Genomic DNA, 22,662 nt, shown 5'->3' on the forward strand with positions numbered 1-22,662 from the left:
GCCACATCATGCCCAGGGGTACCCCCACAATCAGTTGCCAGGGATATAGAGATACATCAGGGAGCTCTCCAGTTGTTGTTGCTGCCATTATTATTATTATTATTATTATTATTATTCTTTCTTACCTGCCTTTCCCCACGGATCAAGGTGAAAAACAGTTTAATTTACAGCATGCAGCATCTGTCAAAAGCACACAATATCAGTTAAAAACACACATCAATTTAAAAAAAAACCAAATAAGATTAATACACGTTAAAACAATCAATCCATTTTTAAAATTAGAAACATAGAATCCTAGAGTTGGAAGAGACCCCAAGGGCCACCCACTCCAACCACCTTTGGCTATGCAGGAAAATACAACCAGGGCACCTCCGACTGATGGCCATCCAGCCTCTGCTTAAAGACCTCCAAGGAAGGAGACTCCACCACTCTCTGAGGAAGGAGTGTGTTCCACTGTCGAACAGCTCTTATTGTCATGAAGTTCTTCCTAATGTTTAAGTGGAATCTCTGTTCCTGGAGCTTGCATCCATTTTTTCAGGTCCTATTCTCTGGAGCAGCAGAAAACAAGCTTGCTCCATCCTCAATATGACACCCCTTCAAATGTTTAAACAGGGGTATCGTATCACCAAGAGATACGGTGGCTTCGCGATTAAGATGCCAGTTCTGAAGATCAGAAGGCTGGCAGTTTGAGGCCCGAGTGCTGTATGATGAGGTGAGCTCCTGTCTCTAGCCCCAGATTCTGCCAACCTAGCAGTTGGAAAGCATACAAATGCAAGTAGACTGTTAGGTACCACTTCTTAGTGGGAAGGTAACAGCATTCAGTGCAGTCATGCTGGTCACATGTCCACCAGAATTGTCATGGACAATGCTGGCTCTTCAGCTTAGTAAGAGATGAGTGCCACCCTTACAGTCGGTTACGACTAGGCATTCATGTCAAGGGGAAACCTTTACCTTATCATATCGCCTCTTAATCATCTCTTGTCCAGGTTAAACATACTCCGCTCCTTATGTCTCTCCTCATAGGGCTTTATGATTTCCAGACCTTCCACCATATTGGTTGCCCACCTCTGGATATGTTCCAGCTTTTCAAACTCCTTTTTCAATGGCAGTGCTCAGAACTAGAGGCAGTACTATTCCAGGTGAGGCTTGACCAAAGCAAAATAGAGTGGTATGTAGCCTGCTCTCTCCAGTGCTGATCTATCTAGTGATAAGGGAGCTGCCTCTGGTGTGTTCACCCACACTTGAAAACCGCCATAAGCTAGAAACATCTTGAAAGCACACAACAATAATAAGCAAATATGTCATAGCAATTCTTTTCTTTAATGTACCAGAATCCTCCTTGCCATTGTCATTGGTCTATTGTTTTAACTTGCCAGAAGTTTCTTATATGGAGGAGCCCTGGTGGCGCAGTGGTTAAATGCCTGTAATGCAGCCTCTCACACACAAACCATAAGGTTGCGAGTTCAATACCAGAGAAAAGGCTCAAGCTCGACTCAGGCTTGCATCCTTCTGAGGTCACTAAAATGAGTACCCAGATTGTTGGGTGCAATTAGCTTACACTTGGTTAATTGCTTAAGTAGTGCTTAAGTGCACTGATAAGCAGCACAGAAATGTGCTTGGGTTTTGGTAGCTGTAGTGCCTGTGGCTACATGAGACTTTGAAGGCCTCCTGCAGACCTTCCATTCCTTGCTTAGATGGAAGTGTGGAGAATACAGGCCCCATATATAGGAAAAGTTTCTAGGGTTGCATCCACACTGGAGAAATAACCCAGTTTGGCACCGCTTTAACTGCCCTGGCTCAAGGCTATGGAATTCTGGGAGTTGGAGTTTGTTGTGGGGCCTGTGGATGCAGCCTTGCTGAGCCAGAGTGACTTAGTGGAGTGTCAGACTGCAACACTGAAGTTCAAATCCTGGCTTGGCAATGAAACCCACTGGGGGACCTTGGGCAAGTCACACTCTCTCAGCCTCCTCAGGGAAAGAAGGCAATAATGGCAAACCTCCTCTGAACAAGTCTTGCCAGGAGAACCCCGTGATAGGTTCCCTTTAGAGTCGCCATGGTCCAAAACGCATTTCAAAAATAACCCAGTTTGAGACCGCTTTAACTGCCCTGGCTCTATGCTAGGGAATTCTGGGAACTGTGATTTTGTGAGGCATTTAGTCTTCTCTGTCAGAGAGCTCTGGTGCTAGAAGAAACTACAATTCCCAGGATTCTCTAGTGCTGAGCCAGGGCAAGCAAAGCAGTCTCAAAGTGGATTATTTCTGCAGCGTGTTTTGGACCCATAAATCAGCACACTATAATTAAAACAGTACTTAAAACAATAAATCAACAACACTTAATAACAGCAAAAACAAAAAAGACACCAGTAATTATAAGCAAAGGGGTTGTAAAGGCTCCAACTGAGGCTGCGTCCACGCTACAAAGAACAGTCCAGTTCGAGACCGCTTTAAGTAGCATACTTCAATGCCATAGGATCCTGGGATTTGTAGTTTGTCGGGCCAAAAGAGCTTTCTGACAGAGAGGAGGCTAAATGGCCTACAAAACTACAACTCCCAGAATCCCATCGCCTTGAGCCACGGGAGGTAAAGAGTAAAGGCGTCCAATCGGGAGAAGCGGCTGAGGCTTCCGGGCGGCCCGAGGGCTTTGCTGCGCATGCGCACTGCTCACGTGACTGCCTCCGCTCCCTTTCAAGATGGCGGCGCCCAGGACTTCAATGCGAGGCCTCCATTTCTTGCAGGTGCTCCGGGTTCCGTACCTTTTTCGGGGCAACGGGGGGCGATGCGGACCTTTTGGAGGCGGAAGGGCTTTGGCTTCCTTCCCTCCAGAAAGAAGGAAGGAAGGAGAGAATAATAATGGGGGTTTTCAGCGCCTTTGGGACTAACTCTGCGGAAGAAGCAGGCTTCCTCAGAAGAATGGACGAAATCTACAAAAGGCGTCCGCTACGACCTCAGTCTTCCAGTTAGGTCCAAAACACACTGCAGAAATAACCCAGTTTGAGACCGCTTGAACTGCCCTAGCTCACTGCTAAGGGATTCTGGGAACTGTAGTTTTATGAGACATTGAGCCTTCTGTCAGAGAGTTCACTGGTGCCACAAAAACTACAATTCCCAGGACTCCCTAGCACTGTTCAAGCGGTCTCAAACTGGGTTATTTCTGCAGTGTGTTCAGGACCTCAAAGGTGCTGCAAGGTCCCCTTTCCATAATGGAAGGTCCCCTTTCCATACTGCTATTCTAGCCAACCGCATGGCTTGGTCTTGGATTTAAATGTGGTGTAAGCTGCTGCAAAGCCACTTCGGTTGTGGTAGCCTTCGTTGTTGTGTGTTTTCGAGTCACTGGCTACTTACGGCGACCGTAAGATGACCCCACGGTAGGGTTTTCTTGGCAAAGGAGGTTTGCCATTGCATTCCATGAGGCTGAGAGTGTGTGACTTGCCCAAGGTCACCCAGTGGGTTTACATGGCTGAGGCAGGATTCGAACCCTGGTCTCCCAGAGTCATAGTCCAACGCTCAAACCATGCTGGAATTTCCTCTGAAGAAACCTCCTTGTGAAGAAAATTCCATGATAGGGTTCCTTTAGTGTTGCCACAGCAACCCTGTCATGGGGTTTTCTTGGCAACATCTGTCCAGGGAGGGTTTGCCATGGCCTTCCTCTGAGGCCGAGAGAGTGTGACTCAGCCAAGGTCACCCAGTGAGTAGGGGGTGTGCTTTCAAGACTGCCGCTGGACTCACTTCCATTTATGTTAAGATCTTGATAGAAATCACGCTCCCTCTTGCTATTAGTTTAAAAATATTTAATGTAAAAGCAGCGGGAGACACATTTATATGAAGTGAAAAGGAGCCCTGGTGGCGCAGTGGTTAAATGCCTACACTGCAGCCACTCACAAACCATAAGGTTGCGAGTTCAATACCAGCGAAAGGGCTCAAGCTCGACTCAGGCTTGCATCCTTCCAAGGTTGCTAAAATGAGTACCCAGATTGTTGGGGACAGTTAGCTTACAATTTGTAAACTACTTAGGGAGTGCTTAAGTGCACTGATAAGCGGGATAGAAATAAACTTGCTATTGCTGTCTTTGTAGCACCTTTGAGGCTAACTGAAAGAGAGGAGTTGGGAGCATGAAACTGGCTCTGAAAGACAGGCACATGTGACCTTTTAGAACTATTACAGCAAAGAAACAGCAACAAATCACAATAATTGAATAATCCTTATTAAATGAAATGTTCTATCCATTGCTAAAATTAGAAGACACAGCCCTTAGTCTGGAAAAGCAGTATCCAACAAGGACCTTGTAGCATCTGAGGAAAGAGGCTCAAGCCTAGAAAAACTCAAGCTACCAACTTCTTTCTTTCAGTTAGTCTCAAAGGAGCTACAAGATCCTTTTGCATACTGATTTTCCAGACTAACAGGGCAATGTTTCTGAAATCTATCGCCAGAATCATGATGGCTTAATTACTTGTCCCTGAATTCTACTCCCCTGTCAACTAGGTTCTTCTTTTTTTCTCTGATGACATTCAAAACATGTGGCCTAAGAATACATTTAAGTGTTTTTCTTGATAATTATTGGATACAAAACTAGTGTGTTGTAATGTGAGACTTAAGCATGTTGGACTTTAAACTTGGGAAAACCTGAATGGAAGTCTTTGTCTCACCATGAAAGATTCTCACTGTTTCTCAGCTTCACTTGTTTCCCAGGATTACTGTCAGGCTAGGAGTAAAAAAACATGCAGGGACACCTCAGTTCACAAGGAAGAAACTCCTTTTTTGCAAAGCCTTGTTAATCATTGCTCAGCTTGTCTAGTTGGACTCCTGTCTAGCTGGACTCTTGTCTAGCTGGAAGTTTTGCTTTTCTTCTCTTGTACCAGGATTGACATTGGAGAATGATGATGGAGGGCAGCAGAAGCAGAGACTTTTGCTGTCAGGTTGCTGTAGCAGCTTGCCTGCAGTAAATAGTGCATAGTTTCAGCTGAGAAAGGGCAGGATTCTGCTCTAGCTGTGTGCCTGACTACAGTTGGGAAGGCAAACAGCATCTGTCTTCAGTAGAAGTGAATAGTAGAACTGAGGCTGCATCTGCACTGCAGAATTAGTGCAGTTTGACACCACTTTAACTGCCAAGGCTCCATGCTTTGGAATTCTAGGAATTGTAGTTTTGTGAAATATTTAGCCTTCTCTGACAGAAAGTGCTCGTGCTGCAAGTAACTACAAATCCCAGGATTCTGTAGGATGGATTCATGAAGCAGTGGCAAAGCAGTGTGGCAGTAGCCACCGAAAAAAGAAAAAGCAGATAACCCCAGCTCCCTCTGGCAGAGGTGTTATAAGAGGTATGTGGAGGGTCCTGTCCACACCAGGTGACATCCTAAGGGGAGGGTGGAGCCAGTGTTACCAAACACCTGCTTTTTGGCAGAAACAGACTGTGGAGTTCACATGCATCCTTTTAAAATGCTGAAGAGATAGGGACTGCCCAAACAGACAGGCCAAAATAAAGCTGCTTCGGGTCACTTTGGAGGTATGCAGTTTGAATGATGCATGCATCCTAAGAGGTGAGAAGCCACGCCAAAGCCACCCTGCAGTCCTAAGGACTGCAGTGTAGCTTTGACGCAGCTTCTGACCTCTTAACATGCATGTGTTTTTTAAACAGCATACCTCCAAAGTGATCCAAAGCAGCTTTATTTTGGCCTGTCTGTTCAGGCCCTGAGATTGGGGTGAGGCCCAGTGGGAGGAGACAACTTGAAAAGATCCTTAATGTAGCATGATTGGTCTCATTTGGCTTTGTGTGACGTGTGGGAAACAGTTTTCCAGGAGTAGCATCTGATGTATTTTTCAGCTATCTCTGCCTTTCCTTTTAGAAAGTTATTGACACATAATTTAGTGAGGAAGTGGAAGTCTAGCGCATGCAAGAGCAAGTGTGTGTCCACTTTGCCTGCTTTCCTTTTTCTTCTCATTGGGTAATTGGTGCATATACACTCGGCCCTCCATACCCATGGATTCTGCACTCACACATTCAGTCACCCATGGTTTGAAAAAAATTCCAAAAAGCAAACCTTGATTTTCCCATTTTATATAAGGGACACCATTTTACAATGCCTTTGTATATAATGGGACTTGAGTATCCATGGATTTAAGGTCTCCACAGTGGGTCCTGGAGTCAAACCCTAGAGGGGACCCCACTGTATATTTATACAATCATGGAGTTGGAAGAGACCTTAAGAGCCATCCAGTCCAACCCCCTTTCTGCCATTTAGGTACTCACAATCACAGCACCCTCGATAGATGGCCATCCAGCTTTTGTTTAAAAACCTCAAAGAAGCAGCATCCTCCACCCTCCGAGGCAGCATCTTCCAATGTTGAACAGCTCTTACTGTCAGAAGTTCTTCCTAATATTGAGGTGGAATCTCTTCCCTGTATTTTCATTGCATTGCTCCATGTCCTAGTCTCTGGAGCAGCAGAAAACAAGCTTGCTCCAACCTCAACATGACACCGTCTCAAATATTTAAACATGGCTAAGGATCCCTGACAAATGGCCATCCAGCCACTGTTTAAAGACCTCCAAGGAAGGAGACTCCACCACCCTCCAAGGGAATGTGTTCCACTGTCTAACAGCTCTTACTGTCAGAGGTTCCTCCTAATGTTAAGGAGGAATCTCTTTTCCTGGAACTTGCATCCATTGATCAGGGTCCTAGTCTCTGGAGCAGCAGAAAACAAGCTTGCTCCAACCTCAACATGACACCGTCTCAAATATTTAAACATGGCTATCATGTCACCTCTTTTTGAAGGTACACAGCACACATATACACAGCTAAGACTCCTAGATCCCTTTCACATGTACTGTTGCCAAGCCTGGTGTAAGCCTTCCTGTATCTGTGCATTTAATTTTTTCTGCCTAAGTGTTGCATTTTACATTTCTGCCTGTTGAAATTTATTTAGTTCTGACCCAGCTTTCTGTTCTGTTGAGGTCAGTTTGAATTTTGATACTGTCCTCTGGGGTATTAGCTACCCCTCTGAATTTAGTGTCATCTAAATAAATTCTTTTAGGCATATCAGGTTACTGGAAAGGCGGGCTACAAATAAAACCTATTATTATTATTATTATTATTATTATTATTTAATGGGGCAAAATTGTGTATTATCTTCTTATATTATCAGTCTTTGGTAGTGGTTTATCTCCCCGTTTGGAAATGAAACAATACTCTAAAGCCTGATGTTGTTCTTTTAACCTAGCTTGGCTGTATCCTATTGATTTATCATCAGTTTAGTAAATTGTTGAATTATAGCAGTTGGTCTAACTGAATTATCTTTAAACTTTTCCATCCAGTTCTTAGATTAGTGTTTTTCAATGGTATACCATGACACAGCATTGAAAATATTTGGGTTTCTGCTCTTCTGCCTTTAAAAATCAGATGCATAGCACTTGAATTCCCATCTTCACTCTAGAGTTGTCATAATGTTGAAAAAGAAAAGGTACTCCAGGATTCACTGGCATAGCCCATAGTACAGGGGACTGATGGAGGGTGCTGGGGAAGGACCTGGAAGCATCAATATTATTTAGACAGAATGATTGCATTCCTAGTCCTAGTAGAGCTAAAGAGAAAATGAGGTCCCAGGGGCTAATATTATCTGGACTATCTGGATATCACAGAGAAAAATGGATGTAGCGTAAATTGTGTCTTCAGTACTATGCTTCAGACAACAAAAAGGTCGAAAATGGACTGGTTCCACCATTTACGTGGCCACTGAAATGTGTAATATTGTCCATTAACTTGCATTGTGGAAATTTGTTGTGTTCCTAAGGTGTGTTTACCACCAACTGAATCCAGCAGCAGAATTAAAGTATAAGCCAATAACAATTTGCATCCCTGCTTTTATGACCTTTCAAATTTATGACAGTAGCTGGAACTGGTCAAAAAAGGCAAACAGGTAGGGCAATTGAGGGAAGAAGGTGAAAGGTGGTTCCAATAGGAAGGAACAGAAAGAGTGACACTGAGTGGTGGTGGTGGGGATGAGGAGAGCAGGAGCTTCAGGGAAACTCTCGGAAAGGGGAGATGAAAGTGGGTGGAAAGAAGGAAGTGAGGGAGGAGAAGAAAGGTGGAGGCAGATGGGAGGCAACGATAGGAAAACTAAAGAGGAGATGAAAACTGAGAATAGGAGAATCTTAGAAGGGGCCACAGAGAGCCATCTAATCCAGCCCCCTGCCATGCCGGATTACTTTGCATTGATCATTATAGAAATCTTCTTTAATCTTGCACCCTAGTTGTTGTACAGTTGTATTCACGGTTCTGGTTTTGTTCCTATCTTCCTAATGTTTTGCTTCCCTTCTTTTTTCCCCCCATTTACTGCTTAAAGTGTTTATTATCCATTGTTTCTTCTCTTTCTTTTTGTCCACTGATAGTGTCTTTCTGCATTCATCCTTTATTATGTCCTTGGCTTCTCACCATAGTTCTTCTGGTTCTTGGTTGATTATACTCAGTAGCATGAATTTATTTCTTACATTGTCAGTAAATTCTGTTGAGGTATTCAGGTCATATTTTGATTGGTTTTATTTTCTTTTTCAGCTTTACTTTACTTTTTGAGATAAGGCGTTCATGATTGGTGCCATAGTGAGCACCGATGAGACAAGAGTATAGAAAACTCCAGGATGAGAAGACAAGCAGCAGACATGTTAAACAATGCAAATGCTATCTGAACCAGCACCACACATTTATAGGAACGTTATGGGAATATGGAATATGAAAAGCATGAGCCAAGGGAAACTAGACATAGTAAAAAAGCAAAATATAATGTGTAAACATAGCAATACTATGGGTGAGAGAGCTAAAATGGACAGGAACAGATCACTACACAGTGTTCTACTCAGGAAATGAAAAGACATGAAGAAAAGGGGTGGCAAGGAGAGATGTAGCAAAAGCAATCAAAGAATACAGTACTGTACAATGCAAAGTCAGACCTAATCATTTCAGTAAGGCTTCAAGAAAAGTTTATAAATATCATCATAGTTCAAATGTGTGCACCAGCTACCAAGGCAGAGGAAGAAGGAATCGAGAGATTCTGCAAATAAGTACAGAAAGAAATTGACAAGATACCAACACAAGACGTCAAGCTAATCATAGGCAATTGGAATGATAATGTTGGAAAGAAACAAGAATAAAAAAAACAGTAACAAGAGTCATATTAGGAAGAAATGAAATAGGTGAGTGCCTGATAGGCTTCTTTCAGGAGTGCTATAATTCTATCTAGACTGTGTTTAAAGAAGTGGAAGCCTGACTAGGGAAGGCAGAGAGAATTGTGTTAAGCCTTCCCTATGCCTCTGTCATTTTGACCAGATAAACTGTTTGGGGAAAGTAGGGATGGAAACCTTTGCATGCCACTTGAACTATATTTGGACAGAAAAACCAGTGCAGCCTGTCAGGGTTTGCTTCGGTGGGATGGGTGTTCAGTATGTGGCCTGGCTGCCATTTTCCCTTCTGGATGAAAATGTCATTTGCATTCTACTTTCCCATACACATTTCATTTCTGTCTTGCCATCGCAGAGCAAGAGTAAAAGCTTTGAGCTGGCGCTGCTGCATAAAGACATCACTGTTTCTCTACATTGGGGAGCAGATGATTGTACAAAGCTGGCTGAGCTGTTATGATATTGTGAACTACAGATTTTCCAATATAATGAAAGATAACTCACAATTAAAATTTAAAACCACCATCAGAAGACAAGAAATCTTTAGAAATCTGAAATACCTGAGTTTCCACATCTGGATAAGTCATAGGTAATGTTAGATACAGTTTCTGCTTGGCCTTGAATTGGTTTGCAAACAATCAGGCAAACCACAGTTTCTCACCCCTTTTATTGCTTCTTTTCAGCCAGGGAGCTGGGGGGGAAAGAGAGGTCTATCCTTCAAAGATGTGGGTCACACATCATCCTTCTTGCACATGAGTTGTTACAAACCATCCTCATGCATATATTCATACAACGTGTGATTGCAGCAGATAACAATTTTTGTGGTTGCACTGGCTTGACAAATTGCTGCTGAAGTTTCCAAAGTGATTTCAGGATCAGTCTGCTTTCATGTACAGCATTTCTCAACTATGGTATGAATTCGTATCAGGACACATTGACACATGTTTCTTTTGCAGCTGAATGCACATGAACCTGTATTGTACAGTGGGCCCTTAGTATCCGCTGGGGTTTGGTTTCAGGATCTGCTGTGGATCTGTGGATGCTCAGTTTGTGGATGTGCAAGTCCCATTATATTCACTGGGGTAGTAAAATGGTGTCCCTTATATAAAATGGCAAATTCAAGGTTTGTTTTTTTGGAATTTATATATATTTAAAATATTTTCAAGCCACGGATGCTTGAATCCGTGGATAAAGAATCAATGGATATGGAGGGCCAACTATATTTAAAGGGGGGAAGTGAACAAGATTTCTATACAAAACAAAAAAGAAACATCAAAGAATCCTATTTACCAGAAAAGTTTAATAAATATATTTGTTTTTAGGTGTCACAGGATATTGTTTTTGGCTACCCCTTCAGCAAGTGTTACAAGAAATGTTAGTCATGTCTAGCAGTCTGAAACTGATAAGTTTAGTAACGTCGGGCCTGCCTGCCTGCCTGCCATATACAGATATCATATGTATATTGTATGTATTTGCTTTTGGCTAGATCCTCTCAACCATCTCTCAAAAGACTCTTTTTTGTACATGCCATTTTTGCTCCATCTTCTCTCGTAGATTCCCCTTGAGTGCATTGGTGACCTACAAACTGTTATACTCCTGCCTAAGAGCATCTTCCAAGTAGCACTACCACTATTTCCTTCTTGTTTGTTTCTTTAGAGTGTTCTTAAGAGACTCTGAAAGTAAAGCAATATAGGAGGAATTTGTAAAGTACTGAGAACAAAAAGAAAGATGGCCATGGGATAAAGCCTATGATGCGAGATCTCTGGTATAAGTTAGAGTTAAAGGTGGGTCCCATACCTGATAGTGTTGGAGCTGAATGTTCAAATGTCTTAAATCTTTGCAGTCTCTGGCTGCATCTGTACCAGAGCTCTCTGACAGAGAAGGCTAAATATATCACAAAACTACAAATCCCAGGATTCCATAGCACTCATGTCTGTTAAAGCATTGTCAGACTGTATTATTTCTTCAATGCAGATGAAACCTCTGTCAATTGAAGTAGCTTTTCAAAGTATGAAGCAGAATTGTATAAAATAAATATTTTGAAATACCATTATATTTGTGGGTTGTAGTTCTAATTCATGCACTTTATCTACAGGTTTAATTTCATTTATAGATTATACAGATCTATCTGAAAGCAAGTTTCATTGAGTACAGTGAGATTTAGTCTCAGGTAGATAAATACAAGTTTCAGCATTAAACTTGGCCTTTTCATTGAACAGAATTTTAACCAAAACTGTCTTATGCAAAGGGGTGTCCAGTACCCAAGCAATTGCTATCTGTGTATGACTTAGAATCCGTGTTTCAAATGACAGTGAGGATGTTTTCTTTTATAAAATGGATAAGTTTCCCCCCCCCCCACATTGTAGCAGAACGTTTTAGTCCAATTGTTTGCATCCATTTGTCTGCACATAACATAATATTTTTCTTGATACAGATGCAACATATGAAACCAGAATATATATCAGTTGAAAAGGTAGAGAAGGGGTGGAGTGTCTGCATACCAAACTTCTTGTTTAATACTGAGCTTTTCCTGCAGAATTGTTAGTGAAGGGCACGTAGAAGGCTTTAAATTTTTGGTGTGTTCTGTTCTTGTATATTTCTCAGCCATTTTTCCTAATCAATTACCAGACCTCACATCCTTCTATTCAAGGTAAGGCCCTGGAAAGAACTCTTTTTTTCTTTCTCTCACCTCCTTGTGTGCTTTTGCTGTTACATTTTGGGAGTGGTTTAAAAATCCATAACTAGCCAACAATGAAAACCATGTGGAATTCTGTGGATCAAATTATAATTAAGTAAAAATAAGGAGGAAGTCTAAGCGTGATCCCTCTCTGTTTCCTGAGTTGCTGCTGCCTCATTAATCAGGGCTGAAATGGTTTCGGGAAGCCTCTGGCTTTGTCCCTAGCCCAGCAGCATCTTCGTCCCCTTTCCCACCCCCTGTGTGCCTTCGCAGTGGGGAAAACTAGAGAGGGAAACCATCAATCTTCCTTGTCACATACATTCATTCTTCTCTTCCTGTGCTCCTTCATTCTCTCCATATTCGCCTACACACACACACACCACCTGTATTTAGGATTAGCTTTCCTTACCTGCTCTCTGTTGCAGAGCCTGCTGCTCCAAAAAAAAACAAACCAGATCAATTCAGTAACATGCTAGATTTTGATCAGCATGTCTCTTTCAGAGAAAGGCTGCAAAGGCAGACCATGTTCACTTCATTTGTCCTGGACACTGTAATTGCATCTTAATTGTGATTACCAAATTAGATCCAAACTATTTATTTAATTTGCATGTTGCTTTTGTTGTGTATTTTTGGTGTACAGTCCTCTGTATCCACAGATTTTTTTATCCATGGATTCAACAACCATCCATGGCTTGAAAATACTCAAAAATAATAAAAGCAACCTTGGGTTTGTTTTTTTCTGTTTTATGTAAGGGACGCCATTTCACTATGCCATTGTATTTAATGGGACTTGAGCACCCACAGATTTTATTTTAATTTTGGCAGGATGTGAAAGACACAAAGAAATTAGCCGAATATGAACAGTATGAAACCCTATGAACATCAAGGAGTTGCCATATGTGAACAGGTGACCTGAAGGCACACTCACAAAATGAGTTAAGTTCTCCTTTGTTTGTTTGTTTTTTATTCCTGGTTTTGTGCTTTAACGACATTTTGACCAGAACTGGAACTGGAAAAATTTTCCTACCTTGCAGTGAGAAAATAAGAACACTGACACTTGTGCCACACTTCTGTGCTTCACACGTTAAGTTTGACCAATGATAATCTAGTAAAATCACCTGAAACACAAACAGGATGCAATAGAAGTTAAAATATATACTCATCCCTGATGCTAATTGGACCTCTTCTAGAAAAGTACTAGCCTAGTCTACCTCGCAGCAGGGTTCCTGTGGAGATGAAAATACTTTTATTTTGGCCTCCTATTACATAATTAGTGGGACTTGTTTCTATGACCTAGCAAGGCCACAGTTTATAACAATATTTGCAGGAAAAATGGAGGAAATAGTCCTAAAAGCACACTGTAGACAACAACAACAACAACAGTTTATTTTTACCCGCCTCTCGCCAAGGTTCAAGGCGGTATATAACAAAGATTAAAACACATAAAATCATTTAAATACTATTAAAACAGTGGGCACATTTAAATCATCCAGCATAAATTAAAATATACTAATTTAAAATGTATACTTTAAAATCAACTGGGTAGGCCTGCCAGAAGAGATAGGTTTTTAATACTCTTTTAAATTCAGCATATTCTGTTGAATCTCTCCTAGCAGGCAGGTCATTCCACAATCTAGGGGCAACTGGTGAAAAAGTAGATGTGTATAGCTGTCTGCTGCTTAAAACATTGAAAGACACACTCGGGGAGTTGAATTCTGTGGCCAGAGCTATCAGCTGTGCATTCTCTGACCTCACATATATACAGCATATGCTCAGTTGTAGAACCTATATTTAACTCAGCCAAGCCCAAAACTGGAGCATGCCATTCTAAGGTATAGCTACTTTAAGCTCAAGCCTCCTTATACAAAAGTATTTAAAAGGGGTATGGTAGGATTCTAGAGCTCATGACGATTCACAGATTAAAACGAGCGAGTTGGCTTGTATTAAGTACGTTTGTCCTTCCCAATTTACTGCCTTGGCACTTGTGGTTTCGATCATTCGTGAAGCCAAGGCCATAGCTCCCTCTCTCTTTCCCTTCCTTACTGGCATCTTCCCCCCAGCACCGGGGCCTGTAATTGGCCCTGGCTGTCATCAGGACTGACTTTCCCAGAAATGCTCAGAGTCCAGCATGCACATGTCCTGGCCCCCTCCACCGCAGCCACTGGGCACACAATATGTCAATTGGCTGCAGCAGAGGGGATGGGACGTGTGCATGCCGGGCCCTAGGCACTGCTGGAAAAGAGAGTGGTGATGGCTGTCATGGCCGATTATAGGCCCTGGCGGCCTGGGCTCTGATTACAGGTCCCGGTGCCGGGAGGAAGATGCCAGTAAGGAAGGGGATGCCATTGGAGACAATGGGACTTGAATATTTGTGAAATTTCAGATTCACGGAGGGGGGGCTGGAATGTATCCCCTGTGAATCTGGAGGCACTACTGTATTCAAGAAGCAAATGGATTTATTGTATATACTCATGTATAAGGTTGGGTCAGCATATCCACGGGTCAATGTAAGTACAGTACTTTAACTCTTGTATAAAAAAAAGGAACAATCCCCTGGTGAAAGGCAAGAGTTTAATCTGTTCTGGAAGCACTGACCCCTCTTTATTCTCTCATCCATCCATCCTTTAGTGTGAACACTAAGTTATGCCTCCTTGAATTTTGTAAGTTCTTTAGGATTGTTTTCTTTGACTTTTTCCTTTAGATCCTTTATTACATGCCCTCTAGGTTTTATCCTTGGCTTATCCACTGGTCATATCAAATTAATAATTTTGGTCCCAAAACCTGCCCTTGACTTATATATGAGGTCCACTGATGGCCAGGTATGTATGGTAAGTGTCATTCTCAGCTTTCATTTTCATGGGACAAACATGGCAAGTCCTGAACGGCTGTAGTCTTGAGTCTTCCTCATTGTGTGTATTTCTCCCCACCAGGAACTCTTTGCTCTTTCTCTCTCTCTAAATCCTTTAGCAAACCCACATCTTTTAAGCATGCAGCTCTAATATCCTGACCTCAACATTTCAGGGAGGCACATTCCAGCCCCATGATTTCATGACAGCAGGCTGAGCTCCCTGCTAGGCTGCCTTCTGGCTCTTGCAGGGCGAACAAACACTGAGCTTTATATCCTTGTAGAAGGCCAGCTTTCCATGTGGGTTTTACTGCTGCAATTTCAAGTTTCTACATTTTAAGGAAGGTGTTTGTTACTTCACTAATTTTGCTTTATTTTTAATGATCTCAAAACCATAAAAAATATGATAGAATATGAATCTGGGAATTAATCTTCGTGAGGATGAACTTTGTTATCACAACAGTTGTCCCATCCGTTTACTGAAACTATTAATAATTATTAGTCCAATTGTTAACTTCACTTTGTCTGCACGTAGCATAATATTTTTATTGATATGTATGAAACATGTGACACTAGAATATATTAGTTTGCATCTTTATTACAGTCATAGGCCAGCACAAGAATGTTATATTAGCCGAAAATTATTTGAAAATTAATAATTACTGTGTATGTCTCCCACCTTCCCCTTTATTTTACTTTATCACCTCTTTAATCTCATTGTTCTTTCCTCTGTACTGAAAGTATTGCAGTTATTTATGTCATCTCATATCTGCTATACACATCATTGTATTTCTCTATATATATATATATGCTATAACAGATATGCCAGTTTTAACTACTATAGTATTTTAAAATACCACCATCTTTTTAAATATGTTGACAGTTCTGCCAAGATTAACAGTTCATAAGTCGTTTTTAAAACTATTTCCCTTTGTTGTGTCACTAGATAACCAGTAAACTGGAAGCTAATTCAGTACTTTTGTTTTGAAATGCATATTCAAATATTTTTATTGTTTTCAATTCTGTTGCAACCTGTTAGGTTGCCATTCTACATATACATATTGTAATCCATACTTCTACACTACCTGCAGGTAATCACATTCAGCAAACCTGTAGTATCCTTTGGATAGACAGATTTACAATTGCAATATTATTAAATTAGTGTAATTCCGATTTTTCCCTTTTGTTTGATTAGCATATATGAAAACTGCTGCTTTTTTAGAGGCATTATTCAAATTATCAACTGATGTAACATTTTGATAATCATTTGTACTTAAAATGAAAGTTGGCAATTTTTACAATGGATAGGGAGTCATCATTGGAGTTCTGCGGTGTTGGAACATCTGTGGTTTCCTTTTCCAGCATCCAGTTTGAACTTAGACTTTTTGTAAAGGATATTGGGGGATTGGGGGGAGGTTACAGGGGAAAGAGAAGGGACACCTTTCCTGCAGATGTACTGGAAATACCGACTCAACATATGCTACAACAAGTTGCATTTGGGAGGTTTCTCTGCTCCGGCTTTTAGTAAGTGGATGGATGGAAGGAGGGATAGAGAAAATGTGTTTTGGATGCAAAAGGGCCAAATGAGGCTAATAAACATTGTAATTTGGAGAAGATGATGGAGCAAATAGAATTCTGATTAGAAGCTTTAGTGATACCTTCACAATATGATATATATATATAAAATCCACTTGATTCTAGGGTATATGGGAATGCTTGAAATATAACAGATTAAATCTTGACATCCTGGGTTGCTGAGATATTGTCAGTCTCTGATACTACGATGAAAAAAAGAAAATTTGGCAGAACTATACACATGTAATTCTTTGAATCTTTGCCCTCACAAACCACTTGTTCCCGAGCATTTAACTGTTTCACTTGTTTCTCTCTGAAATCTCTCCAGACTGTTAACATATATTTTATTGTTGAGGTCTCTGTAATGGATCACAGTATATTGAGTTTTTGGTTGTGCACTTCATATGGTGAACATTTTTGACTTTTTCAAATTAAAGTTTATTCACAGTGAACCTTTAATTCACAAACTGCTGTAGTGTAATTGAGTCACATCTTCAGTGAAACTATTCCCCCCTCCTCCTTCTGATACTTGGATTGCTATTAAAATATTTGGAACAATATTTTTCTGGTCAGAGAAATCAAATGTGCATGTGTGTGATAATAAATGAAGTTGGTGTATATTGAATCAGAACATAACTCCATCTGGTTCACTGTTATCTCCTTTGACTAGCTGCGGCTTTTTTACCTGTGAATCTTTTTAACAGGAGATGTCTGGGATTTAACTTTCTGGCTGCAGTCTCCATATCTATATATTGAACCACAGCTCTTCCAACAGCAAGCCACAATGTAACACAGCAAGCTACTTTTGGAAAGGAGTGGAGTTTCAAAAGCATTTGCAATATTACATGATATTTTACTTCTTTTTTCAAAAGAAAAAGTACAAACCAGTCCACTGGGTGTGTGACATTCCAGATTATTGTAAAAATGGCACATCTGAGTTGAATTTTCCAATTTCTGTAGCATGGTAAAAAATTCCTTCCTGTCTTGGGCTGCATCCACATTGCGGAAATATTCCAGTTTGACACCACTGTAACTGCATGGCACAATGCTGTGGGATTCTGGGATAATTTATGCATTGCAGATGCAGCCTCGGAGTCATGGCGTGCGCATGCTTCCTTGCCTGCAGTCCACAGTGTTGGAGGGCATTCGAATGAGAGAGATGGAACTTCATGTACAGAAAGGTGCAAACATGATTGGGATGCAACAACCCATCATTTTCTGGAAGTTTAAACTCCTAGCTATCTTTGAGCCACAATGATAAGTGGAGATTTTGTGGATTTTTTTGCAGCCAAAAATTGTTTGAGGAAGAAACATTTAATTTGAATGGGAGTTTTGGTTAACGATTTAATGTGGACAGTAAAGTTAAAGGGACCACCCAGGAATTTTCTTGTCTCTTTAAAAAATGAAACTGTCAGAACTTAGTTATGATTGATGATTTAAGCTGATTCTTTTAACAAGCCTCAGACCAGCTTATATGTGAAGGTTTTGTTTTGGTTCTGGGTTTTTGAAAGCCTTACCGAATACTTTGACTCTGTTCGGACAATTATATTTAAGGTTTCCTTCTTGTATCAACAAGGATACTTGTCTCTTGGGGGAAAAGGGAGGTGGTTAATATCGGAACAACATTTTGGCAATGAAATAAAAGGATTGGCAAAAATAAATGGAATAACTAGAGGTGGAAATAGTGACGATGCCAGTATTTACCTTGTGTTGAAGACTTTACTTCATTCTGTTTTGAACTTTAACCCTGGTTTCTCTGACAGTTTTGGCTCATTAACCACTTCAGATAGCCTGATACTATGCATATTTACCTTCATTCACAAGCAATCACAGTTAGTCTTGTAATCTGTGAATAATAATACATGTCTGGTATTTTATTGAGAAATATGGATGGCCAGATCATCCACTAAGAAATATAGATGGCCAAAATCCTGTCTATTTTTCACGCAAGTCTCGTGTTGTTTTTACAGTAAAATATAAATTGTCACATACAAAATTGACTAGAAGGGTTCTTTGTAGCTTGCCATTTTAAATGTAACTGTGCATATTTGGAGACCAGAATAATAACATTGGCCTGTTACAGACAGCCAAAATAAAGCTGCTTCGAGTCACAGTGGAGGTATGGTGTTTCAATGATGCATGCATCCTAAGAGTCCACAAGTCGCACCGAAGCCACGCTCCAGCCTGGAGTGTGGCTTTGGTGTGGCTTCTGGACTCTTAGGATGCATGCATCATTGAAACACCATACCGCCACTGTGACTCGAAGCAGCTTTATTTTGGCTGTCTGTAACAGGCCATAGTTTTTTTGTGGGGTTTTCGGGCTGTGTGGCCGTGTTCTGGAAGAGTTTCCCAGCAGATTGGATCATTACTGTAACTAAATAGACTCCCTGAGGCCTTGCCATTCAACAACAGACCAACACAGAGATTAACACGTAAATCACTTCCTCTCAACCAAGTCACACAGTATATGAAGCTGTGTGTGTGTGTGTGTTTGTATACCCCACCTCAAACCTTGAGGAGAGGTTGCATAATAATAATCATCATTATCATCATCATCATCCTCTTTCTTGGGAATTAGAATGGATATTGAATGTTACCAATCAATAGGCCATTGTTTTATTTTCCATATTTTTCACTCCATTTTTGTTAAAATTCAAACAGATTTTGTCTCTGTATTCTGAAACAGCTCTATTGTTATGCCATTTCTTCCTAGTGACTTATGTCTCCTAAGTGTTTTGAGTACAGATTTTGCTTCACTTAACTAAAATTATGCTTTCATCTTCAAACAGTTTACTACACTAATTATATTAAATATTTTGTTTGAATCCAGAATAAAGGCTTGAAAAGGATTTTCTCGGGTATTCAACCAACTGGAATACCTCATCTTGGAAATTACCTCGGTGCCATCACAAGTTGGGTGAAGCTGCAGGAAGAATGCAACTCTGTATTATACAGCATTGTGGATCTCCATTCCCTCACTGTACCAAGAGAGCCAGATGTTTTACGCACAAACATCCAAGACATTGCAGCTGTTCTCCTTGCTTGTGGCCTGAATCCACAGAAATGCTTCCTTTTCCAGCAGTCTCAGGTCAGTACTCCCCCATCCCATTTCTTCGGTGTATTTAAATTGATTTGATATGTCCTCCTTTCTTCAGTGGACCAGAATATATTTCTTTATGCAATTATTTTTTCTATTTTAGAATTAGAATTCAAAAAGAATTCTGGATAATCTTTGTGTGGTTTTACTGTAGTCAGTAGAGAGGTGAATGGACCTCAGGAGTGATCACCAACTTGTCACAAGAGTCAATATATTTGTCTAGTAGAGGTACCAGTTATGTGTCTGTGTTGAATTACATTGTATCAGAAGAAAAATATGCTTATTGCAGCTTAACGTACACCAACAGGAAGAATAACCAGGCGGTTTGTGGTCCTAGTGCATGAGTTTGTTTTGAGTCCCATGGCAAAGCACAGCTTTCTATTCTGTTGGGCCATGGTGGCACCCAAAAACATGCATTTGTTTATTTATTGCATTGACCTATTGCCTGTTTTTCTCCTGAATGGGATTCAAAGTGGCTATATAAATGCAGAGGCAGTGGGGTGAACTCAGAAGTGTTTTACAGTATGAGGTGGGAAAGATGTGCCACTTAGCTCAGCTCTTCCAGAGGTAGCAGTGAGAACCTCCCAGTGAAGAGTGACTTAGGGAATTGAGTATGTTTAGCCTGGAGAAGAGAAGGTTAAGAGGTGACATGATATCCCTGTTTAAGTATCTGAAGGGATATCATATTGAGGATGAAGCAAGCTTGTTTTCTGCAGCTCCAGATACTAGGACCTGGAGCAATGGGGTCAAACTACAGGAAAAGAGATTCCACTTCAACATTACAAAGACCTTCCTGGCAGTAAGAGCTGTTCAACAGTGAGAGATGCTCCCTTGGAGTGTGGTGGAGTCTCCTTCTTTGAAGGTTTTTAAACACAAGTTGGATGGTCATCTGTCACAGGGAGAGCTTGGACTGTGAATTCTTGCATTACAGAATGGGATTGGACTGGTTAGTCCTTGTGGTCCAATAGAGTTAGACAAGAAGAGTACATGAAAAATACAAACAAATATCTAATAGTACACAGTTGCTTTAAGGACAGATTAAATTGAAATGAACAAACTTGCAAGGCTGCACAGGTTTAGAATTAAGCAATGTGAAGCTTCTGGGATTGCTAAGAGGAGGTATTGCTGAGAGAGTTTCAGAAGTAAAGACAATGATGTTTATCACACTATACTCTTAAAGTGCTACTATTCCAATTTGACTCCTCTAGCTGCCTCCTGTTGATTTGTTAAAGAAGGCTTTAAAGACTTATCTCTTTCAACAAACCTACCCTCCCAATTCCATCTAAGATTCTACCTCCTCTATTGTTTTTACAGTTTGGTTTTAATAGATTGCTATGTTTTTAACAGTTTTTTATCTGATGTTTTTTACTGTCGTTTGAATTTAATTCTATTTTAATATGTATTTTATGATGTAGACTCTTTTTACTGTTTTTACTGCTTGATTAACGACATGTACACCGCTTTGATCATTGGAAAAGCGGTTTATAAATAAACATTTATTATTATTATTATTATTATTATTATTGTGGGATTGGCAGTTTTAAGAAAGGGTATTTAGAATTCTCAGGCAGAGAAGAATACCCCTCATTAAAACTGCCAGTCCCAGAATGCAACAGGAGGCAGCTAGAGGAGTCAAACTGGAATAGTAGCACTTTAAGAGTATAGTGTGATAAACATCAATATAATATTCCAGAGAAAGGGGGCAGTTTTGGGCAGCTGTAATGTGCAGGGAAAGCGCTTCCCAAAAGTTAGATTGTTGAGATGACAAAAATTTCCTGTCATTTGATCCTGTTGGACAATTCTTGGGGAGTGTTGACACTCCTGGCTGGAATAGCACAAAGAAAAAGAGGACAGGTCCTCTAAACCAGAGCTAGAAGTTTGAGAAAGAGAATGAACTAACAAGAATAAGCTAACAAAATTGTCTGGTCAAAATTCTGGATTCTAGGAATCTGAGGCCCGTTACACACGGGCTTAAAAGTACGCGCACAGCGCGTACTAGGGCTAAGGCAGGGCGATGCTTCTGCATCGACTTAACCCTAGTGCGCGCTGTGCGCGCACAAAATGACGCCGGCTGTTCCACACGGCCGCCGTCATCAATACGTCACAACCACGCCCCCTCCAAACGAGGCGGCGTGGTTGTGACGTATTGGGGTTGCGGCAGGGCGCCTAGGGTGCCCTTTCCGCGACCCCGGAAGGAGCTCCGTTTCGGAGCTCCTTCCTGGTTTGGTCCGCTGGGCGCAGCCTTCAGACGGCTGCGCCCAGTGGACCAAAGGAGAAAGGGGCCAAACGGCCCCTTTCTCCTTCTCCCCGCCACCGCGGGGTGTCCTTGGGGCTGGAAGCCCCAAGGACAGCCCTTTCCAGGCTGCGGGGAAGGGGCCTTTTGCTGCTTCCCCGCAGCCCGGAAAGCGGCGGATCGGGGCCTCAGCGGCTGCCGCTCTAGCCGCTGAGGCCCCAATCCAGCGGGGAAAGGTGCGCCTACAGGCCGCCCCAAAGGGGCGGTCTGTAACGCGCCTGAAATTCAGCTAAAATGGAGCAGATTCCTCCTAACCCTTGCTATTCTCAATTATACAGTCAAAGAACGTACAAATGTACTGTATATACTTGACTATAAGTTGGTCTCATGTATAAGTCGAGGGCAAGTTTTGGGGCCAAAATTATGGATTTTGCTATGACCCGCGGATAAGTCGAGGTTAAAACCTAGGGGGACATTGCAAGGGATCTAAAGGACGAAGCAAAGCAAAACAATGTCAAAGAGCTTAGAAAATCCCAGCAGACATAACTCTGTGAAAATTCCAACAGACAAAACTCTTACGGCTGGATGGATGAGAGAGTAGAGGGGGTCAGTGCTTCCAGGATAGATACAGGATAGAGTTAAGATACAGTACTTACATTGACCCGTGGATAAGTCAACTCAGGTTTTTTGGGTCAATTTTTTGGCCTAAATTTATAGACTTATACATGAGTATATACAGTATATCGTGGCAGGGATGTTGTACTGTGTAACAATTATGAGGGGAAAAATAGTGTATTCTGCCTCTTGCTCCTTGGGATGCTGCTATGCTGCGTCCTTTGGCACTGATGTAAATGAGCTGGAATGGGAAATAGATATATATTGAGTGGGCAGAGCTACCACCAAAAATTAAGGCTTAGCTATACCAGATGTTTCAAGATATGCTCTGCACAGGCACAGCAAACCCCATTTGTGTGGATTCAGAGATGACCACTGAAAGGAACACAGTTACAGGTAAGCAACCTGCCTTCTGGCAAGTGGAAAGAGATCAACATGAGCTGAAACTAACAGAGATACACGAT

The 22,662-nt window shown here is 41.3% G+C and overlaps 1 protein-coding gene across 2 annotated transcripts in view; it reads left to right on the forward strand.

Annotated features, from left to right (window-relative positions):
* The first annotated feature begins 2,670 nt into the window (after nucleotides 1-2,670).
* Nucleotides 2,671-22,662, forward strand: part of LOC149323473 (tryptophan--tRNA ligase, mitochondrial-like) — a 43,139-nt gene continuing 23,147 nt past the window's right edge. Inside the window, exons 1-4 of one of the 2 annotated variants that reach the window (XM_089488978.1) lie at nucleotides 2,686-2,734; nucleotides 8,540-9,174; nucleotides 14,535-14,661; nucleotides 19,084-19,341. In XM_089488978.1, the coding sequence (XP_089345104.1) occupies nucleotides 14,632-14,661; nucleotides 19,084-19,341 (288 nt within the window). In that variant the 5' untranslated portion in view covers nucleotides 2,686-2,734; nucleotides 8,540-9,174; nucleotides 14,535-14,631. Of the gene's footprint in view, nucleotides 2,735-8,539; nucleotides 9,175-14,534; nucleotides 14,662-19,083; nucleotides 19,342-22,662 lie in introns of both variants that reach the window. The other variant, XM_089488976.1, reaches the window with a different exon arrangement.

Source organism: Sceloporus occidentalis, unplaced genomic scaffold (assembly GCF_023333645.1).
Source record: "Sceloporus occidentalis isolate IW3139 unplaced genomic scaffold, rSceOcc1.0.p SCAF_1, whole genome shotgun sequence".
Lineage (NCBI taxonomy): Eukaryota > Metazoa > Chordata > Lepidosauria > Squamata > Phrynosomatidae > Sceloporus > Sceloporus occidentalis.